The 22,843-nt window shown below is 48.2% G+C and overlaps 1 protein-coding gene across 1 annotated transcript in view; it reads left to right on the top strand.

The window, feature by feature from the left end:
* rsad1 (radical S-adenosyl methionine domain containing 1) overlaps positions 1 to 22,843 on the top strand; it is a 75,404-nt gene that overhangs the window by 27,082 nt on the left and 25,479 nt on the right. Inside the window, exon 2 of the mRNA XM_085964081.1 lies at positions 13,282 to 13,415. Coding sequence (XP_085820207.1) covers positions 13,282 to 13,415 — 134 coding nt within the window. The remainder of the gene's footprint in view (positions 1 to 13,281; positions 13,416 to 22,843) is intronic.

The following is a 22,843-nucleotide window of genomic DNA, read 5'->3' as shown; positions in this document are numbered from 1 at the left end:
GGAACAACTAAAATTGAACAAACCACTAACTACACATACTTGGGCTTAAAAATCAGCTCTACGGGAAATTTTCATCTGGCTGTGAATGAACTGAAAGAGAAAGCTAGAAGGGCTTCCTATGCCATTAAAAAATCAATCCAAATAGAAATCCCAATTAGCATTTGGCTCAAAATTTTTAAATCATTAATTGAACCAATTGCACTCTATGGCAGTGAGGTATGGGGACCGCTAACACAACAAGAATTTGCAAAATGGGACAAACACCCAATTGAGATCCTACATGCAGAATTCTGTAAAAGTATCCTCCGGACTCAAAGGAAAACCGTAAACAATGCATGCAGGGCAGAACTAGGCCAATATCCATTAATAATTACTATCCAAAAAAGAGCCACCAAATTTTGGAAACACCTAAAAATGAGCAACCCCCACTGCTATCATTACGAAGCCCTGAAATGCCAAGAGGGGACCATAAAGAAGAATACCCTCAGTCAACTAGTCCTGGGACTCAGTGAAGTAACTACTAACACTACTAACAATAACCAGCCCCAGGACAGTGACATCGTAGCACAGAGAATTCGACCGAACACAATTGTCACGAAGCAAAAGGAAAAATATGTCATATTGGGCAGAAACAAGAAAAACCCAAAACAAACTCAATTGATACTTGGCCGTAAACAGACAACACAACATGGCTGAATACCTGACCATGGTAAAGGATAGCAAACTGAGAAAAACCGTGACAATGTACAGACTTAGTGAACATAGCCTGGCCATCGAAAAAGGCAGACACAGACAGACCTGGCTGCCAAGAGAGGACAGGATATGCTCTCACTGCAGTCAGGGAGTGGTGGAGACAGAGATGCACTTCCTCACAGCTTGTGGAAAATATCAGGGCATCAGGGAGAATTTCTACCCAAAATTCACAAAAATATGCCCTGAATTCTGAAATTTGAATGACGACCAAAAACTCCCATACCTACTAGGGGAACAGAGAAATTGTGTAACCTTAGCGGCACACTATGTTACAGCTTGCCACAAACAGAGGGACAACCATTAAATCTAAGAAAAGAGTATATACAAATTATATGAATGAATTATACACTCAGAGAGACTGGGGGGAGAGAGAGACTGGGGGGAGAGAGAGAGAGAAACTGGGGGGAGAGAGAGACTGGGGGAGAGAGAGAGACTGGGGGAGAGAGAGAGAGAGACTGGGGGAGAGAGAGAGACTGGGGGGAGGGGGAGAGAGAGACTGGGGGGTGAGCGAGAGAGAGAGACTGGGGGGAGAGAGAGAGACTGGGAGAGAGAGAGAGAGAGAGACTGGGGGAGAGAGAGAGAGACGGGGAGAGAGAGAGAGAGAGAGAGACTGGGGGAGAAAGAGAGACTGGGGGGAGAGCGAGAGAGAGAGACTGGGGGGAGAGAGAGAGAAACTGGGAGAGAGAGAGAGAGAGAGACTGGGGGGGAGAGAGAGAGAGACTGGGGGAGAGAGAGAGAGACTGGGGGAGAGAGAGAGAGACTGGGGGAGAGAGAGAGACGGGGAGAGAGAGAGAGACTGGGGGAGAGAGAAAGAGAGACGGGGAGAGAGAGAGAGAGAGACTGGGGAGGAGAGAGAGAGAGACTGGGGAGGAGAGAGAGAGAGAGAGAGACTGGGGGAGAGAGAGAGAGACGGGGGGAGAGAGAGAGAGAGACTGGGGGAGAGAGGGAGAGAGAGAGACTGGGGGAGAGAGAGAGACTGGGGGGAAAGAGAGAGAGACTGGGGGAGAGAGAGAGAGTGGGGAGAGAGAGAGGGACTGGGGGAGAGAGAGAGACGGGGAGAGAGCGAGAGAGAGAGAGACTGGGTGAGAGAGAGAGACTGGGGGAGAAAGAGAGACTGGGGGGAGAGCGAGAGAGAGAGACTGGGGGGAGAGAGAGAGAGACTGGGGGAGAGAGAGAGAGAGAGAGACTGGGGGGGAGAGAGAGAGAGACTGGGGGAGAGAGAGAGAGACTGGGGGAGAGAGAGAGAGACTGGGGGAGAGAGAGAGACGGGGAGAGAGAGAGAGACTGGGGGAGAGAGAAAGAGAGACGGGGAGAGAGAGAGAGAGAGACTGGGGAGGAGAGAGAGAGAGACTGGGGAGGAGAGAGAGAGAGAGAGAGACTGGGGGAGAGAGAGAGAGACGGGGGGAGAGAGAGAGAGAGACTGGGGGAGAGAGGGAGAGAGAGAGACTGGGGGAGAGAGAGAGACTGGGGGGAAAGAGAGAGAGACTGGGGGAGAGAGAGAGAGTGGGGAGAGAGAGAGGGACTGGGGGAGAGAGAGAGACGGGGAGAGAGCGAGAGAGAGAGAGACTGGGTGAGAGAGAGAGACGGGGGGAGAGAGAGAGAGAGACTGGGGGAGAGAGAGACTGGGGGAGAGAGGGAGAGAGAGAGACTGGGGGAGAGAGAGAGACTGGGGGGAAAGAGAGAGAGACTGGGGGAGGGGGAGAGAGAGAGAGTGGGGAGAGAGAGAGGGACTGGGGGAGAGAGAGAGAGAGACTGGGGAGAGAGAGAGCGAGACTGGGGGGAGAGAGAGAGAGACTGGGGGGAGAGAGAGAGACTGGGGGAGAGGGAGAGAGACGGGGAGAGAGAGAGACGGGGGGAGAGAGAGAGAGAGACTGGGGGAGAGAGGGAGAGAGAGAGACTGGGGGAGAGAGAGAGACTGGGGGGAAAGAGAGAGAGACGGGGGGAGAGAGAGAGAGTGGGGAGAGAGAGAGGGACTGGGGGAGAGAGAGAGAGAGACTGGGGAGAGAGAGAGCGAGACTGGGGAGAGAGAGCGAGACTGGGGGGAGAGAGAGAGAGACTGGGGGAGAGGGAGAGAGACGGGGAGAGAGAGAGAGAGAGACAGGAGAGAGAGAGTGAGACTGGGGAGCGAGAGAGAGAGACTTGGGGGAGAGAGAGAGAGAGACTCTGGGGGGAGAGAGAGAGACTGGGGGGGAGAGAGAGAGAGAGACTGGGGGGGAGAGAGAGAAAGACACTGGGTGAGAGAGCGAGAGAGAATGGGGGAGAGAGAGAGAGAGAGACTGGGGGAGAGAGAAAGAGAGACTGGGGGAGAGAGAAAGAGAGACTGGGGGAGAGAGAAAGAGAGACGGGGGAGAGAGAGAGAGACTGGGGGAGAGAGAGAGACAGACACTGGGGGAGAGAGAGACGGGGAGAGAGAGAGAGATGACGGGGGAGAGAGAGAGAGAGTACAGTTGGAAAACTGTACCTTTTTGCTATGTAAGCTTTGGCAATATGGTTCTCTGTAAACTTTCATGCCAATAAAGCATTTGAACTGAACTGAACTGAAACTGAGAGAGAGACTGGGGGAGAGAGAGAGAGACTGGGGGAGGGAGAGAGAGAGAGAGACTGGGGGAGAGAGAGAGAGAGACGGGGGGAGAGAGAGAGAGAGAGAGAGAGAGAGAGACTGGGGGAGAGAGAAAGAGAGACTGGGGGAGAGAGAGAGAGAGAGACTGGGGGAGAGAAACAAAATACTTCCCACAGGGGCGGGGGTTGACGCAGGGCTCGCCCATCTCACCGACACTCTTTAATATTTACATAAATGAATTGGCAAAACTACTTGAACAATCTACAGCACCCGGCCTCACCCTATATGAATCCAAGGTTAAATTCCTCCTCTATGCAGATGACCTGGTTCTGCTGTCACCAACTAAGGAGGGTCTACAGCAAAACCTGGATCTGCTGGAGTCGTTCTGCCAGACCTGGGCCCTGACAATAAACCCCCAAAAAACCAAAGTCCTTGTGTTCCAGCAAAGATCCAGACATCAGGGACCCAGAATAAATTTCACACAAGGAACAACTAAAATTGAACAAACCACTAACTACACATACTTGGGCTTAAAAATCAGCTCTACGGGAAATTTTCATCTGGCTGTGAATGAACTGAAAGAGAAAGCTAGAAGGGCTTTCTATGCCATTAAAAAATCAATCCAAATAGAAATCCCAATTAGCATTTGGCTCAAAATTTTTAAATCATTAATTGAACCAATTGCACTCTATGGCAGTGAGGTATGGGGACCGCTAACACAACAAGAATTTGCAAAATGGGACAAACACCCAATTGAGATCCTACATGCAGAATTCTGTAAAAGTATCCTCTGGACTCAAAGGAAAACCGTAAACAATGCATGCAGGGCAGAACTAGGCCAATATCCATTAATAATCACTATCCAAAAAAGAGCCACCAAATTTTGGAAACACCTAAAAATGAGCTACCCCCACTGCTATCATTACGAAGCCCTGAAATGCCAAGAGAGGACCATAAAGAAGAATACCCTCAGTCAACTAGTCCTGGGACTCAGTGAAGTAACTACTAACACTACTAACAATAACCAGCCCCAGGACAGTGACAGCGTAACACAAAGAATTCGACCCAACACAATCGTCACTAAGCAAAAGGAAAAATATCTGTCATATTGGGCAGAAACAACAAAAACCCAAAACAAACTCAATTGCTACTTGGCCCTAAACAGACAATACAACATGGCTGATTACCTGACCATGGTAAAGGATAGCAAACTGAGAAAAACCTTGACAATGTACAGACTTAGTGAACATAGCCTGGCGATTGAAAAAGGTAGACACAGACAGACCCGGCTACCAAGAGAGGACAGGATATGCTCTCACTGCAGTCAGGGAGTGGTGGAGACAGAGATGCACTTCCTCACAGCTTGTAGAAAATATCAGGGCTTAAGGGAGAATTTCTACCCAAAATTCACAAAAATATGCCCGGAATTCAGAAATTTGAATGACGACCAAAAACTCCCATACCTACTAGGGGAAGAGAGAAATTGTGTAACCTTAGCGGCACGCTATGTTACAGCTTGCCATAAACAGAGGGACAACCACTAAATATAAGAAAAGAGTAAAGGTAGACTATCCTTTATCCGAAAACCTCGGGACCAGCCGTGTTTCGATTTTCGGAAAATTTCGGATTTCAGAAGGTATTTTATAAGACTGGGAAATTTGTCGGGGGTGGGGGTCGGCGGGGGGGCGGGGGTGGGAGTCGGCGGGGGTCGGCGTCGGCGGGGAGGAGGCGGGGGTCGGCGGGGGTGGGGATCGGCGGGGGCGGGGGGGTCGGCAGGGGGTCGGGGGCGGGGGTCGGCGTCGTGCGCACAACTTACGCTGAACGAAAAAACTTTCGGTTTTTAGAGGTTTTCGGTTTTCGGAAGTTCGGATAAAGGATAGTCTACCTGTATATACAAATTATATGAATGTATATATTTATACGCTCAGGGATATATCTGTTTATACACTGTATGGATAGATCTGTATTTTTTGTGTTCAACCATGAATGTTTTTCGATGCTTTGGCAACATAAGATGTACCTTGTCATGCCAATAAAGCGATTTGAATTGACTTGAATTGAATTGACTGGGGGAGAGAGAGAGAGAGAGACTGGGGGAGAGAGAGAGAGAGAGACTGGGGAAGAGAGAGAGAGAGAGAGAGAGAGACTGGGGAAGGGAGAGAGAGAGAGAGACTCGGGAGAGAGAGAGAGGGAGACTGGGGAGAGAGAGGGAGAGACTGGGGAGAGAGAGAGAGACTAGGGGAGGGAGAGAGAGAGAGACTAGGGGAGGGAGAGAGAGAGACTGGGGGAAAGAGAGAGAGAGAGACTGGGGGAAAGAGAGAGAGAGACTGGGGGAAAGAGAGAGAGACTGGGGGCAGAGAGAGAGAGAGACTGGGGGAGCGAGAGAGAGACTGGGGAGAGAGAGAGAGACTGAGGGAGAGAGAGGACAGGATATGCTCTCACTTCAGTCAGGGAGTGGTGGAGACAGAGATGCACTTCCTCACAGCTTGTAGAAAATATCAGGGCATAAGGGAGAATTTCTACCCAAAATTCACAAAAATATGCCCGGAATTCAGAAATTTGAATGACGACCAAAAACTCCCATACCTACTAGGGGAAGAGAGAAATTGTGTAACCTTAGCGGCACACTACATTACAGCTTGCCATAAACAGAGGGACAACCACTAAATATAAGAAAAGAGTATATACAAATTATATGAATGTATATTTATACACTCAGGGATATATCTGTTTGTACACTGTATGGATAGATCTGTATTTTTGTGTACAACCATGAATGTTTTTCGATGCTTTGGCAACATAAGATGTACCTTGTCATCATGCCAATAAAGCGATTTGAATTTGAATTTGAATTTGAAAATTTGAATTGAGAGAGAGAGAGAGAGAGACTGGGGGGGAGAGAGAGAGAGACTGGGGGAGAGAGAGAGAGAGACTGGGGGAGAGAGAGAGAGAGAGACTGGGGGAGGGAGAGAGAGAGACTGGGGAGAGAGAGAGAGAGAGAGACTGAGAGAGAGAGAGAGAGAGAGACTGGTGGAGAGAGAGAGAGAGAGACTGGGGGAGAGAGAGAGAGAGAGACTGGGGGAGAGAGAGAGAGATCTGGACCCACCCTCTTTCAGAGCATTCACAGTCAAACCACTAACACCTCTGTCAGATCACAGCCAAACTACTGCGTATCTTAAAAGGACAGAAACAACCAACACAGAAACACAGCCCAGTACGCTGTACATCATTAAAAATCCTACAGATGGGCCCAAAACAGCACTGAAAAATACCAGAAAGCAATTAGCAGTCAATCAACTCAATCTCTCTTGGACACCTTTCTGGAAAACACATACACTCACAATAAAGAAGGCGTAATCCTGGCAGTGAATAACCTAAATAATATTTTTGATAATTTGGCATCAATGTCGAACTTGAAATCTTCCAAGAGTAAATCCAAAACACAAAACCACGAGAAATGGTTTGATTCAGACTGTCATAACATGAGGGAAAAACTCCGAAAAATATCAAACCAAAAACACAGACAACCAGAAAATGAGGAATTATGCCTTGCTTATTGTCAGGCACTAACACAATACAAAAACACACTCAGACCAAGAAAGAACAGCATATTAAGAATAAACTCAGCACCATTGAAGAATCTATTGATTCTAATTGTTTCTGGGACAACTGGAATACAATACACAGAAAGCAACACGATGAATTGCCCATTCAAAATGGAGACATTTTGGAAAACCATTTTGAAAAATTATACCAGAAAAACACACTAAGCCCAGAACAAGATCAAATATGTAAAAAATTGGAAAAGCTCGAACTGACCATAAAAGATTACCAAAACACTTTTGACTCCTCAATAACTGAAAAAGAGCTATTTGAAAAACTCAAGGACCTGCGACCAAGAAAAGCCTGTGGTGCTGATGGCATCCTAAACGAGATGCTTAAACACACTGATGATAAACTGAAACTGGCTATCCTAAAACTCTTCAACTTGGTTCTGAGTGTCGGTTACTTCCCTGATGTCTGGAACAAAGGACTCATAACGCCCATATATAAAAGTGGAGACAAAGTTGACCCAAATAACTACCGAGGCATCTGTGTGAATAGTAATCTGGGGAAGGTATTCTGTAGTATCATAAACAAAAGACTTATAAACTTCCTTATGGAGCACAACGTCATGAGTAAAAGCCAAATTGGATTCTTACCAAATTATAGAACATTGGATCATATTTTCACCCTATACACCCTAATTGACAAACATGTTCACCAAAACAAAAGCAAAATTTTTGCCTGCTTTATAGATTTCCAGAAGGCTCTCGATTCTGTTTGGCATGACGGTCTATTAAAACTTATTGAAAGTGGTGTAGGGGGAAAAACATATGATGTAATTAAATAAATGAATACAAACAATAAATGTGCAGTTAAAATTGGAGACAAACAAACAAAATATTTCTCACGGGCGTGGTGTGGCGCAGGGCTCATCTATTTCACCGATACTTTTTAATATTTATATAAATGAATTGGCAAAACTACTTGAACAAACTACAGCACCTGGCCTTGCCCTATATGACGCCAAGGTTAAATTCCTCCTCTATGCAGATGACCTGGTTCTGCTCTCACCAACAGAGGAGGGTCTGCAGCAGAACCTGGATCTGCTAGAGTCGTTCTGTCAGACCTGGGCCCTGACAATAAACCCCCGAAAAACCAAAGTTCTTGTGTTCCAGCAAAGATCCAGACATCAGGGACCCAAAATAAACTTCACATTAGGAGCAACAAAAATTGAACAAACTACAAATTACACATACTTAGGCTTAAAAATCAGTTCTACGGGAAATTTTTATTTGGGTGTGAATGAACTGAAAGAGAAAGCTAGAAGGGCTTTCTATGCCATTAAAAAGTCAATCCAAATAGAAATTCCAATTGGCATTTGGCTCAAAATTTTTAAATCAGTAATTGAACCAATTGCACTTTATGGCAGTGAGGTGTGGGGTCCGCTGACACAACAAGAATTTGCAAAATGGGACAAACATCCAATTGAGACCCTGCATGCAGAATTCTGTAAAAGTATCATCTGGACTCAGGAAAACCACAAACAATGCATGCAGGGTAGAATTAGGCCAATATCCATTACTAATTAATATCCAAAAAAGAGCCATCAAATTTTGGAAACATCTAAAAATGAGCAACCCCCACTGCTATAATTACGAAGCCCTGAAATGCCAAGAGAGAATCATAGAGAAGAGTCCCCTCAGTCAACTGGTCCTGGGACTCAGTGAAGTAACTACTAACACTACTAATAATAATTAGCCCCAGGACAGTGACATCCTAGCACAGAGAATTCGACCCAACACAATTATTACTAAACAAAAAGAAAAATATTTGACATATTGGACAGAAACGACAAAAACCCAAAACAAACTCGATTGCTACTTGGCCCTAAACAGACCGTACACCATGGCTGATTACCTGACCATGGTGAAAGATAGCAAACTGAGAAAAACCTTGACAATGTACCGACTTAGTGAGCATAGCCTGGCCATCGAAAAAGGCAGACACAGGCAGACCTGGCTGCCCAGAGAGGACAGGCTGTGCTCTCACTGCAGTCAGGGAGAGGTGGAGACAGAGATGCACTTCCTCACAACTTGTGGAAACTATCAGGACATAAGGGGGTACCCAAAATTCATAAAAATATGCCCTGAATTCAAAAATTTGAATGACCACCAAAAACTCCCATGTCTATTAGGGGAACAGAGAAAATGTGTAACATTAGCGGCAAACTATGTTACAGCTTGCCATAAGCAGAGGGACAACCAGTGACCATTGAATCTAAGAAAAGATTATATATATATTATATGTGTGTATATTTATGTATACATGGGTATATTTGTCTATACACTGTATGTCTAGATCTGCATTTATGTGTTCAATTATATATGTTCTTTTTCTGTGCTTTGGCAACATAAGATGTATCTTGTCATGCCAATAAAGCAATTTGATTTAATTGAAAAATTGACTGGGTGAGAGAGAGAGACTGGGGGAGAGAGAGAGACTGGGGGAGAGAGAGAGAGAGAGAGAGACTGGGGGAGAGAGAGAGAGAGAGAGAGAGACTGGGGGGAGAGAGAGAGAGACTGGGGGAGAGAGAGAGACTGGGGAGAGAGAGAGACTAGGGGGAGAGAGAGACGGGGAGAGAGAGAGACTGGGGGAGAGAGAGAGAGAGAGACTGGGAGCGAGAGAGACTGGGGGAGAGAGAGAGAGAGAGACTGGGGGGGGAGAGAGAGAGAAACTGGGGGAGAGAGAGAGAGAGAGACTGACCCCGGGGAGAGCAAGAGAGAGAGAGACTGACCCCGGGGAGAGAGAGAGAGAGACTGACCCTGGGGAGAGAGAGAGAGGCTGACCCCGGGGAGAGAGAGAGAGAGAGAGAGAGAGAGAGAGACTGACCCCGGGGAGAGAGAGAGAGAGAGAGGCTGACCCTGGGAGAGAGAGAGAGAGAGAGAGACAGAGAGACTGACCCCGGGAGAGAGAGAGAGAGAGACTGGGGGAGGAGAGAGAGAGAGACTCTGACCCCGGGGAGAGAGAGAGAGAGAGAGAGAGACTGGGGGAGAGAGAGAGAGAGAGACTGGGGGAGAGAGAGAGAGAGACTGGGGGAGAGAGAGGGAGAGAGACTGGGGGAGAGAGAGAGAGAGAGATGGGAGAGAGAGAGAGAGAGAGAGACTGGGGGAGAGAGAGAGAGGGAGACTGGGGGAGAGAGAGAGAGATGGGAGAGAGAGAGAGAGAGAGACTGGGGGAGGAGAGAAGCTGTGTAACACTGGCGGCACACTATGTTACAGCTTGCCATGAACAGAGGGACAACCAGTAAACTAAGAAAAGAGTATATATAAACAATGCGAATGTATATTTATACACTCAGGGATATACCTGTTTATACACTGTATGAATAGAACTGCGTTTATGTGTTCAACCATAAATGTATTTTGATGCTTTGGCAACATAAGATGTACCTTATCATGCCAATAAAGCGATTTGAATTTGAATTTGAATTTGACTGGGGGAGAGAGAGAGAGAGGCTGGGGGGAGAGAGAGAGAGAGACTGACCCTGGGAGAGAGAGAGAGAGAGAGAGAGACTGACCCCGGGGAGAGAGAGAGAGACTGACCCCGGGAGAGAGAGAGACTGACCCCGGGAGAGAGAGAGAGAGAGACTGACTGACCCCGGGGAGAGAGAGAGAGACTGACTGACCCCGGGGAGAGAGGGTCACTGACTGACCCTGGGGAGAGGGGTCACTGACTGACCCCGGGGTGAGAGGTCACTGACTGACCCCGGGACTGGGGGCCGTGTCTACACTGCACTAACCCCGGGGGGAGTGACTGCTTCGTGGGCTGTGCACCCTGAGCCTAGGCGAGCTGCAGAAACAGCAATGGACTATTCAACTCCTTTATAAAAGAAAGACTTGCCTTTCTATAGCTCCTTTCATGACATCAGGACGCACCAAAGCGCTTTACAGCCAATGAAATACTTTTGAAGTGGAGTCACTGTTGTAATGTAGGAAACGCGGCAGCCAATTTGCGCACAGCAAGATCCCACAAAGAGCAATGTGACGATGACCAGATAATCTGTTGTAGTGAAGATGTTGGTTGAGGGATAAATATTGTCCAGGGTACCGGGAAGGACATCCCCTTGTCTTCTTTGAAATAGTGTCATGGGTTCTTTTACGTCCACCTGAAAGGGCAGACGGGGCCTCATTCAAAAGACGGCACCTCCGACAGTGCAGCACTCCCTCGGGCCTGCTCTGCAGTGTCAGCCTGGATTATGCGCTCAAGTTGCTGGTGTGGGACTTGAACTCACGACGTTCTGACTGAGAGGCGAGAGTGCCACCCACTGGGTCCAGCTGACACCTCTTTCCCCATCTCTCCGTTTGACACTTTCCCTCTCTCTCTCCTTGTCTGTCTGTCCCTCTCACTCTCTGTGGGCTGGATTTTCATTCAGCAGTCGGGAAGGAGGCGGGACTACAACTTTCGGGTTTTAGTCCCGCCTCCATCGGCGTCCGGCCAATCGACGCAATTTTCCCTTGATTGACCTTGTTGAGCCCGCCCAGCGGGCTCAGCAGGCCAATTAAGGGCCACCCGGCAACAGGTGACGCTGTTTGAAGCTGTCAAACACTGATAGTCTGACGTCTAACCTGAGTCCTTCTACGCAGACTCAGTTAGAACTCTCACCGGCACTGAAAGCTGAAGGCTGTCACTTTTGACAGATCGCAGCCATTCAGCTTTCAGTGCCGGCTGAGTGATGGACTCCCGACGCCTAGAGGAAGAAAGGCTGTTAAGGTAAGTACAGGTAATTTAAACTTCTTTACACACTTTAGACACACCAAACACACTTAACCTTTGCACTCATGCACCCATCACTCACCTGTACACCAACATCTCGACCCCTCCAAGTCCTTCAACCCGACGGCCCGCCTGCTCTAACCTGGCGTGGTTTGGAGCCATTGGGAATCCCACACGACACCCCTCAGGGATTAGGCTAAAAACTGCCTGTTAACTACCTGTTAACAGGCAGTTAATTGGCACTAATCCCTTCCCGCCTTGGGTCGGCGGGTCCCAGTGCGGGGCGGGTACCCGCCTCCTCTGAAACTTACGTGGAGGCGGGTTTTGGGCGGGATGGTGTCGGGACCCCCGAATTCGGGATTTTTGCCCCCCGCACGCCTAAAAGCCCACCTCACGGCACAGTGAAAATCTAGGCCTGTGTCTTTGTGTCTCTGTCCCCATCTCCCTCTGACTGTCTCTGTCCCCATCTCCCTCTGACTGTCTCTGTCTCTGTCTCTCTCTCTGTCTCATTATTGGAGGAGAAGAAACTTCAGGGAAAGGAGAATCCTCACTCCCTCCCTCCACTGCCCCATAGACAGTCACAACATCGCTTCCTCCGGAACTCCCAGCCTTACCCTTCTGTAACATGTAACTGTAACATAATTCCTTCCCTTTGTATTCCAGGTCGATCAGCTGTCCCCTGCATTTAACCCCCTCAGAGGGGACAGATTGCTGATCTCCTGCCCTTCCACCTGAGGGTCACCAGCTCCCACGTGTCTGGACTTTTCCAGGTGCCTCTCGCACCTAGTGCAAGAGGTTTGGTAGAAAATGCGCAATAGCAGCTTTTCTCCCTCCTCGCTTGTCCTCTGCTGTAAGTGTATCCACTCTTCTCGTGTGAATTTGGATGGTGTGCTATTCAACTAAGTAGGGCATCGCAGCCAAGCCTGATCCTGTCTGTACCCCGCTCACCTGCACATTGCCAACAGGTGGTAGTAGATGATCAGGAGCAGGATCCCAGCCTGATCTCTTTCCCCCACCCCACCCCGCCCCACCCCTGCTCCCTGACCCAGGGGCTCTGAGGTCAGAGGTAGCACTCCCAGTGTCATCCCAGCTGTGACCAGCTGGCTGAACCCAGGACCCTCTGTGTAACTCAGCACCACACCAGTTGCTACATTTACCTGCTGAGCTATGCGGGGAGCACATGCCTCTTAATGGTTCAGTCAAGAGTGGCAGTAATGGCGGGGGAGTCCAGAACCAGGGGTCACAGTCTAAAGATAAGGGGTAAGCCATTTAGGACAGAGATGAGGAATTTCTTCACCCAGAGAGTGGTGAACCTGTGGAATTCTCTACCACAGAAGGTAGTTGAGGCCAATTCATTAAATATATTCAAGAAGGAGTTAGATATATTTCTTAAGGCTAAAGGGATCAAGGGATATGGGGAGAAGGCAGGGACAGGGTACTGAATTTGGATGATCAGCCATGATCGCATTGAATGGCGGAGCAGGCTCGAGGGGCCGAATGGCCTACTCCTGCTCCTATCTTCGATGTTTCTATGTTTCTAGTGGGAGGATGAGCTGTGCCCACCCCTCTGCCAGGGGGTGACCTGGGCTGCTGAAACCCAAGTGGAAGCAAGTGTTTTAAAATCTGATTAATGTGTGTTTGTTTTTCAGTGGCCGTACTGTGAGAGGAGGTGTGCGTACTGTAACTTTAACAAGTACATCTCCCCCAGTGTCGATCACGATGCCATGAGGGATGGCCTGGTACGAGAGACAGAAACCCTGCTCCGTGACAGCCAAGTGAAGGAGTAAGTTGAACATGGGGGACAGGAGCGGCCGGTCACTGGGTGGGACACTCCCAGAGCAGGTACAGCACGGGTTAGATACAGAGTAAAGTTCCCTCTACACTGTCCCATCAAACACTCCCAGAGCAGGTACAGCACGGATTAGATACAGAGTAAAGCTCCCTCTACACTGTCCCATCAAACATTCCCAGAGCAGGTACAGGGGGTTAGATACAGAGTAAAGCTCCCTCTACACTGACCCATCAAACGCTCCCAGGGCAGGTACAGGGGGTTAGATACAGAGTAAAGCTCCCTCTACACTGTCCCATCAAACATTTCCAGAGCAGGTACAGGGGGTTAGATACAGAGTAAAGCTCCCTCTACACTGTCCCATCAAACACTCCCAGAGCAGGTACAGGGGGTTAGATACAGAGTAAAGCTCCCTCTACACTGTCCCATCAAACACTCCCAGGGCAGGTACAGCACGGGTTAGATTCAGAGTAAAGCTCCCTCTACACTGTCCCATCAAACACTCCCGGGGCAGGTACAGCACGGATTAGATACAGAGTAAAGCTCCCTCTACACTGTCCCATCAAACACTCCCGGGGCAGGTACAGCACGGGTTAGATACAGAGTAAAGCTCCCTCTACACTGTCCCATCAAACACTCCCAGGGCAGGTACAGCACGGGTTAGATACAGAGTAAAGCTCCCTCTACACTGTCCCATCAAACACTCCCAGGGCAGGTACAGCACGGATTAGATACAGAGTAAAGCTCCCTCTACACTGTCCCATCAAACACTCCCAGGGCAGGTACAGCACGGATTAGATACAGAGTAAAGCTCCCTCTACACTGTCCCATCAAACACTCCCAGGGCAGGTACAGCACGGATTAGATACAGAGTAAAACTCCCTCTACAGTGTCCCATCAAACACTCCCAGGGCAGGTACAGCACGGATTAGATACAGAGTAAAGCTCCCTCTACAGTGTGATTGTATGTTGCTGTGTATCAGATCATCCATCGTTCTTCCTTGGTGACATTTTTACTGTTTATGTTGCACAAGCTTTGTTACTATCATGAACCCATAATACTATAGAGTCATAACGGCACAGAAGGAGGCCATTCAGCCCATCGAGTCCGTGCCGGCTCTCTGTAGAGCAATCCAGTCAGTCCCATTCCCCCGCTCTATCCCCGGAGCCCTGCAGGTTTATTTCCCTCAAGTGCCTATCCAGTCTCCCCTTGAAAACATTGAGTGTCTCCGCTTCCACCACTTCCGTCGGCAGCGAGTTCCAGGTCATCACCACTCGCTGTGTAAAAAAGTTTTTCCTCACGTCCCCCCCTGTATGTCTTGCCCAAAACCTTAAATCTGTGTCCCCTAGTCCTTGTACCATCAACTAGTGGGAACAGCCTTTCCCCGTCTAGCCTATCCAAACCCGTCATAATCTTGTACACCTCTATCAAATCACCCCTCAACCTCCTTTGCTCTAATGAAAACAAATCCAGCTTCTCCAACCTGTCCTTGTAGGTAAGATCCCCCATCCCCGGAACCATTCTGGTAAATCTCCTCTGCACCCTCTCAAGGGCCTTCACATCCTTCCTAAAGTGTGGTGACCAGAACTGGACGCAATCTTCTTCTTAGGCAGTCCCTCGGAACCGAGGATGATTTGCTTCCACACTAAAAATGAGTTCTCAGGTGACTGATGAGTCCAATGCGGGACCTACAGTCTCTGTCACAGGTGGGGCAGACGGTGGTTGAACGGGCGGGTGGGTGGGTGGGGTGCTTGGGTTGATGTGCGCTCCTTGCGCTTGCTCCCGGCGAAGAGACTCAAGGTGTTTGGCGCCTTCCCGGATGCTTCTCCTCCACTTTGTACGGTCTTGGGCCAGGGATTCCCAGGTGTCGGTGGGGATGTTGCACTTTTTCAAGGAGGCTTTGAGGGTGTCCTTAAAGCATTTCCTCTGCCCACCTGGGGCTCTCTTGCCGTGCCGGAGCTCCGAGTAGAGCGCTTGTTTTGGGAGTCTCGTATCGGGCATGTGGACAATGTGACCCGTCCATCGGAGCTGATCGAGCGTGGTCAAAGCTTCGATGCTGGGGATGTTGGCCAGAGCAAGAACACTGACGTTGGTGCGCCTATCCTGCCAATGGATTTGCAGGATCTTGCGGAGGCAGTGTTGGTGGTACCTCTCCAGTGCTTTGAGGTGCCTGCTGTACATGGTCCATGTCTCTGAGGCATACAGCAGGGCAGTTATCACTGCTGCTCTGTAGACCATGAGCAATACTCCAGTTGTGGCCTAACCAGCGATTTATAAATATTCAGCATAACTTTGCTACTTTTGTACTCAATATCTCTATTTATGAAACCCAATATCCAGGTCATTTATATATATCAAAAAAAGCAGTGGCCCCAACACTGACCGTTGGGGAACACCACTGTCTACCATCCTCCAGTCTGAAAAACAGCCATTTACCACAACTCGCTGTTTTCTGTTCTTAAGCCAATTCCTTATCCAAGCTGCCACTGACCCACCTATTCCATGAGCCTCAATTTTGTTAACCAGCCTTCTATGTGGTACTTTGTCAAACGCCTTCCGAAAATCCATGTAGACAACATCCAGTGCATTCCCTTCATCAATCCTCCCTGTTAATTCATCAAAAAATTCCATTAGGTTAGTCAAACACGATCTGCCTTTTACAAATCTGCGTTGGCTCTCCTTAATTAGCTGAAACCTCTCCAAGTGCCCGTTAATTTTTTCCTTGATTATTGTTTCTGAAACTTTACCCACCACTGATGTTAAACTGACCGGCCTGTAGTTACTAGGATTCTCCTTACACCCTTTCTTGAACAATGGTGTCACATTTGCCACTTTCCAATCCTCAGGCACCTCCCCCGCATCTAGGGAAGATTGGAAAATTATGGCAAGCCCTTCCACTATCTCCTCCCCCAATTTCCTTAGCAACCTGGGGTGCAAGCCATCTGGACCAGGCGACTTATCCACTCAAAACATACCCAGCCTTTCTAGTACATCCTGTCTATCAATTTTCACCCCTTCCATTGCTTCTACCTTTTCCACTGCTACCGATATTTTGTCAGCATCCACCTCCTTAGTAAACACTGATACAAAGTATTCATTGAGTATTCTACCCTTGCCCTGCGCCTCGAAGCATATATCACCTTCTTTGTCACAAATAGGCCCCACCCTGCCTCTTACTGTTTAACATAGAAACATAGAAGATAGGAGCAGGAGTCGGCCATTCGGCCCCTTGAGTCTGCTCCGCCATTTAATGAGATCATGGCTGATCATCCAAATTCAGTACCCTGTCCCTGCTTTCTCCCCATATCCCTTGACCCCTTTAGCCTTAAGAAATATATCCAACTCCTTCTTGAATATATTTAATGAATTGGCCTCTACTGCCTTCTGTGGTAGAGAATTCCACAGGTTCACCACTCTCTGGTGAAGAAATTCCTCCTCATTTCTGTCTTAAATGGCTTACCCCTTATCCTTAGACTGTGACCCCTGGTTCTGGACTCCCCGGCCATCGGGAACATCCTTCCTGCATCTAGTCTGTCCAGTCCTGTCAGAATTTTATAAGTTTCAATGAGATCCCCTCTCATTCTTCTAAACTCCAGCGAGTATAAGCCCAATCAACCCAATCTCTCCGCATACGTCATTCCTGCCATCCCAGGTATCAGCCTGGTGAATCTTCGCTGCACTCCCTCCATGACAAGAACATCCTTCCTCAGATAAGGCGACCAAAACTGCACACAATACTCAAGATGTGGTCTCACCAAGGCCCTGTACAACTGCAGCAAGACATCCTTGTTCCTGTACTCAAACCCTCGCGCTACGAAGGCCAACATACCATTTGCCTTCTTAACCGCCTGCTGCACCTGCATGCTTACCTTCAGCGACTGGTGCACAAGGACACCCAGGTCTCGTTGCACTTCCCCTTCTCCCAATCTATTGCCATTCAGATAATAATCTGCCTTCCTGTTTTTGACACCAAAGTGGATAACCTCGCATTAATCCACGCTATATTGCATCTGCCATGCTTCTGCCCAATCACCCAACCTGTCCAAACCATCCTGGAGTTTCTCGGCATCCTCCTCACAGCACAGACGCCCACCCAGCTTTGTGTCGCCTGCAAACTTGGAGATATTACATGCCGGTAGAAGATTTTTGGGTTCCCTTTTACGTTAAGCGCCATTCTACTCTCATATTCTCTCTTTGCCAATCTTATTTTCATCTTCACTTCTCCTCAAATTGTATTTGGTCTGGTTCTCCCTTGAAGAATTCACCTGACATGCATCATACACCCTCTTTTTTTGTTTCATTATCTTCTCTATCTCCCTCGTCATCCAAGGAGCCCTTGTTTTGGTTCCCTTACCCTTCCCTCTTGTTGGAATGTACCTAGCCTGTACTTGGAACATCTCCTCCTTAAAGATCACCTATTGTTCCGTTACAGTTTTTCCTGTCAGTCTTTGGTTCCATTTTACCCTGGCTAGATCCTTTCGTATCCCATTGAAGTTAGCCCTATTCCAGTTTAAATGTTCCACTCTAGATTGTTCCTTGCTCCTCTCCATTGCTAATCTAAATCTTATGATACGATGATCACTCGTACCCAAGTGTTCTCCCACAGACACTTGGTCGACCTGGCCCACCTCATTCCCCAGCACCAGATCCAGCAATGCCTCCTTCCTAGTTGGGCCAAGAACATATTGGTCAAGGAAATTCTCCTGTAACACATATCATAAATTCCTCCCCCTCCTTTCCCTTTACCCCAGCATTATCCCAATCGTTATTTGAGTAATTAAAGTCCCCCAATATCACCACTCTATAGCTCTTGCATATCTCTGCGATTTCCCTGCAGATTTGCTCCTCTACCTCCCTCTCACTATTTGGAGGCCTATAGAATACCCCCAATAGCGTGATCAAACCCTTTTTGCTCCTCAACTCTAACCAAATGGATTCTATCCTTGTCCCCTCAAGAACACCCTCCCTTTCCAACACTACAATGTCTTCCTTCATCAGCACTGCCACCCCACCTCCCTTTTTTCCTTCCCTATCTTTTTTGAACACCTTGTACCCTTGAATATTAAGTGCCCAGTCCTCACTGTTTTTAAGCCACGTTTCCATTATTACCACAACATCATATTGCCACACGGCTAATTGTGCTTGTAGCTCATCAACCTTATTCATCACACTTTGTGCGTTTACGTACATTCCAAACCCATTTTTGAATTTTTCGTAGTCTTTCTTAGTTTGCTCCTACCTAACATGCTACTACTTCCGCCTCTAGTACTACTTTCTCCTCTAGTACTCCTCACTCTTTCATGCACCTTATTCCTCCTTTCTACTCCTATATGCTGGTGCCCATCCCCCCACCAAGCTATTTTAAACCCTCCCCAACAGCACTAACAAACCTCCCCGCGAGAATATTGGTCCCGGCTCTGTTGAGGTGTAACCCGTCCGGCTTGTACAGGTCCCACCTTCCCCAGAAACCGTCCCAATACCTCAGGAATCTAAAGCCCTCCCTCCCCCCCATCTCTCCAGCCATGCATTCATCTGTTCTATCCTATTAACAACAGAAAATGCTGGAAATACTCAGCAGGCCAGGCAGCATCCGTGGAGAGAGAAACAGAGTTAACGTTTCAGGTCTGGGACCCTTCATCAGAACTGGAAAAAGCTGGAGATGTAACAGATAATAAGCAGGTACAGAGACAGGGGGGGGGTGGTGTTTAGGAGGGGAGGAAGGAGTAGAAAGAACATCCTGTACTTTTGTAAGAGGCAGGAAAGATAAAATGTTGCAAATGGGAATGGCAAAAATCATACTGCATGAAAAATGGGGGCAGGGATAATTATCTGAAATTGTTGAACTCAATGTTGAGTCCGGCAGGCTGTAAAGTGCCCAATCGAAAGATGAGGTGCTGTTCCTCGAGCTTAGGCTGAGCTTCATTGGAACAACGCAATAGAGTCATAGAGTCATAGAGTTATACAGCACAGAAAGAGGCCCTTCGGCCCATCGTGTCTGCGCCGCCCATCCATCCCTGTCCAGTCTAATCCCATTTTCCAGCATTTGGTCCATAGCCTTGTATGCAATGGCATTTCAAGTGCTCATCCAAATGCTTCTTGAATGTTGTGAGGGTTCCTGCCTCTACCACCCTTTCAGGCATTGAGTTCCACATTCCAACCACCCTCTGGGTGAAAAAGTTCCTCCTCAAATCCCCTCTAAATCTCCTGCCCCTTACCCTGAATCTATGCCCCCTTGTTATTGACCCCCCTACTAAGGGGAAAAGTTCCTCTTTGTCTACCCTATCTATGCCCCTCATCATTTTGTACACCTCAATCAGGTCCCCCCTCAGCCTTCTTTGCTCCAAGGAAAACAACCCCAGCCTGTCCAGCCTCTCTTCATAGCTGAGGCGCTCCATCCCAGGTAACATCCTGGTGAATCTTCTCTGCACCCTCTCCAAAGCAATCACATCCTTCCTATAGTGAGGCGACCAGAACTGCACACAGTACTCCAGCTGTGGCCTCCCAGCGTTTTGTACAGCTCCATCATAACCTCCCTGCTCTTATATTCTATGCCTCGGCTAATGAAGGCAAGTATCCCATATGCCTTTTTAACCACCTTATCTACCTGTTCCGCTGCCTTCAGGGATCTATGTACATGTACACCAAGGTCCCTCTGACCCTCTGTACTTCCTAGGGTCCTACCACTCATTGTGTATTCCCTTGCCTTATTTGTCCGTCCAAAATGCATCACCTCGCATTTTTCAGGGTTAAATTCCATTTGCCACTTTTCCGCCCATCTGACCAACCCGTTTATATCGTCCTGTAGCCTGAGGCTTTCCTCCTCGCAATTTACCACCCCACCAATTTTCGTGTCATCTGCGAACTTACTGATCATACCTTTTACATTCTCATCCAAATCATTTATGTAGATCACAAACAACAAGGGACCCAGCACCGATCCCTGAGGTACCCCACTGGACACAGGCTTCCAGTCACAAAAGCAACCTTCGACCATCACCCTCTGCCTCCTGCCACTCAGCCAGTTTAGGATCCAACGCGCCAAGGCACCCTGGATCCCATGGGCTCTTACCTTCTTGACCAGTCTCCTATGCGGGACTTTGTCAAAAGCTTTACTGAAGTCCATGTAAACCACATCCACAGCATTTCCCTCATCCACCCCCCTAGTCACCCCCTCGAAAAATTCAATCAGATTTGTCAGACATGATTTACCCTTGACAAAGCCATGCTGACTATCCCCGATTAATCCTTGCCTCTCCAAGTGGAGACTAATTTTGTCCCTCAGAATTTTTTCCAATAATTTCCCTACCACAGATGTTAGGCTCACTGGCCTGTAATTCCCTGGTTTATCCCTGCTACCCTTCTTGAATAATGGTACTACGTTAGCTGTTCTCCAGTCCTCTGGTACATCCCCTGTGGCCAGAGAGGTTCTGAAAATTTGTGTCAGAGCCCCTGCAATCTCCTCCTTTGCCTCCCACAGCAGCCTGGGATACATCTCGTCTGGGCCTGGGGATTTATCCACTTTTTGGCCTGCTAAAACCGCTAGCACCTCCTCCCTCTCGATGCTAATATGTTCAAGTATGTCACAGCCCCCTTGCCCGATTTCTATGTCTGCATCGTCTTTCTCCAGAGTGAACACAGATGCAAAAAATTCATTTAAAACCCCGCCTACATCATCTGGCTCTACACACAGATTGCCACTTTGGTCCCTAATGGGCCCTACCCTTTCCCTGGTTATCCTCTTGCCCTTAATATACTTATAAAACATCTTAGGATTTTCCTTTATTTTGCTCGCCAGTGTTATTTCATGGCCCCTCCTCGCCCTCCTAATTTCTTTTTTAAGTATGCCCCTGCATTTTTTATACTCCTCTAGGGCTTCTTCCGTCTTTAGTCTTTTGTAACTGCCAAAAGCCCCCCTTTTATTTCTAATGCATTTTTGTATGTCCCTTGTCATCCAAGGTTCCCTTTGCTTGTTGGTCCCACCCTTGACCTTTACAGGAACATGTTGGCGTTGTACTCTCTCTATTTCCCTTCTGAAAGTCTCCCACTGTTTTGATGTGGATTTTCCTATAAGTAGCTGCTCCCAGTCCAATTTGGCCAGATCCTGCCTTATCATATTAAAATCGGCCTTCCCCCAATTTAGAACCCTTATTTCCGGGCCGTCTTTGTCTTTTTCCATGACCACCTTAAATCTCACCGAATTGTGGTCACTGTCGCCAAAATGCTCTCCTACTGACACTTCCACCACTTGCCCGGCTACATTCCCCAGAATTAGGTCCAGTACCGCCCCCTCTCTTGTAGGACTTTCTACATGTTGGCTCAAAAAGCTCTCCTGGATGCACTTTAAGAATTCTGCACCCTCTAAGCCTTTCACACTCTGACTATCCCAGTTAATATTGGGGAAGTTGAAATCCCCCACTATTATTACCCTATTATTTTCGCACTTTTCTGAGATTTGCCTACATATCTGTTCCTCTATCTCCCCCTGACTGTTTGGGGGCCTATAGTACACTCCCAGCAAAGTGCTTGCCCCCTTTTTGTTTTTAAGTTCTACCCATATGGCCTCATTCGAGGAACCCGCTAATATATCATCCCTCCTTACAGCAGTAATTGATTCCTTAATTAATATTGCAACACCCCCTCCCCTTTTACACCCCCCTCTGTCTTGCCTGAAGATTCTATACCCCGGAATATTGAGCTGCCAGTCCTGACCCTCCCTCAACCATGTCTCCGTGATAGCAACAATATCGTACTCCCATGTGTTCAACAACAACTTCAGTTCATCCACCTTATTTGCAAGACTCCTTGCATTAAAATAAATGCCTTCCAGCCCTGCCATATTCTCTTTTGCCTTCACATATTTGCTTTGCCTTCCCAGCTGACTTGTTTTTCCCTCTGTATTTGGCTGTAAATCACCCCCTACTATAGCTCCACTCTGTACCCCATCCCCCTGCCAAGTTAGTTTAAACCCCCCCCAGCAGTGCTAGCAAACCTCCCCGCAAGGATATTGGTTCCCCTCTGGTTCAGGTGTAAACCGTCCGACTTGTACAAGTCCCACCTTTCCCAGAAGCAGACCCAGTGATCCAGGAAACTAAAGCCCTCCCCCCTGCACCATCCCTTTAGCCACGCATTCATCTGTTCTATCTTCCTATTTCTATACTTACTAGCACGTGGCACCGGGAGTAATCCAGAGATTACAACCCTTGAGGTCCTGCTCTTTAATCCTTCACCTAGGTGACAGGCGACCGGAAGCGGTGACCCTGAGCTTCCGGTCGCCTGTCACTTCAATTCTCCGCTTCACTCCCGCTCTGACCTCTCTGTCCTCGGGCTATTGCATTGTTCCAATGTAGCTCAACGTAAGCTCGAGGAACAGCACCTCATCTTTTCGATTGGGCACTTTACACCTGCCGGACTCAACATTGAG

Source organism: Somniosus microcephalus, chromosome 21 (genome assembly GCF_052327205.1).
Source record: "Somniosus microcephalus isolate GS21.2 chromosome 21, FLI_Smic_1.0, whole genome shotgun sequence".
Taxonomy (NCBI): domain Eukaryota; kingdom Metazoa; phylum Chordata; class Chondrichthyes; order Squaliformes; family Somniosidae; genus Somniosus; species Somniosus microcephalus.
The sequence above is the reverse complement of the archived record's forward strand: the minus strand, read 5'-3'. Positions and strand labels throughout refer to the sequence as shown.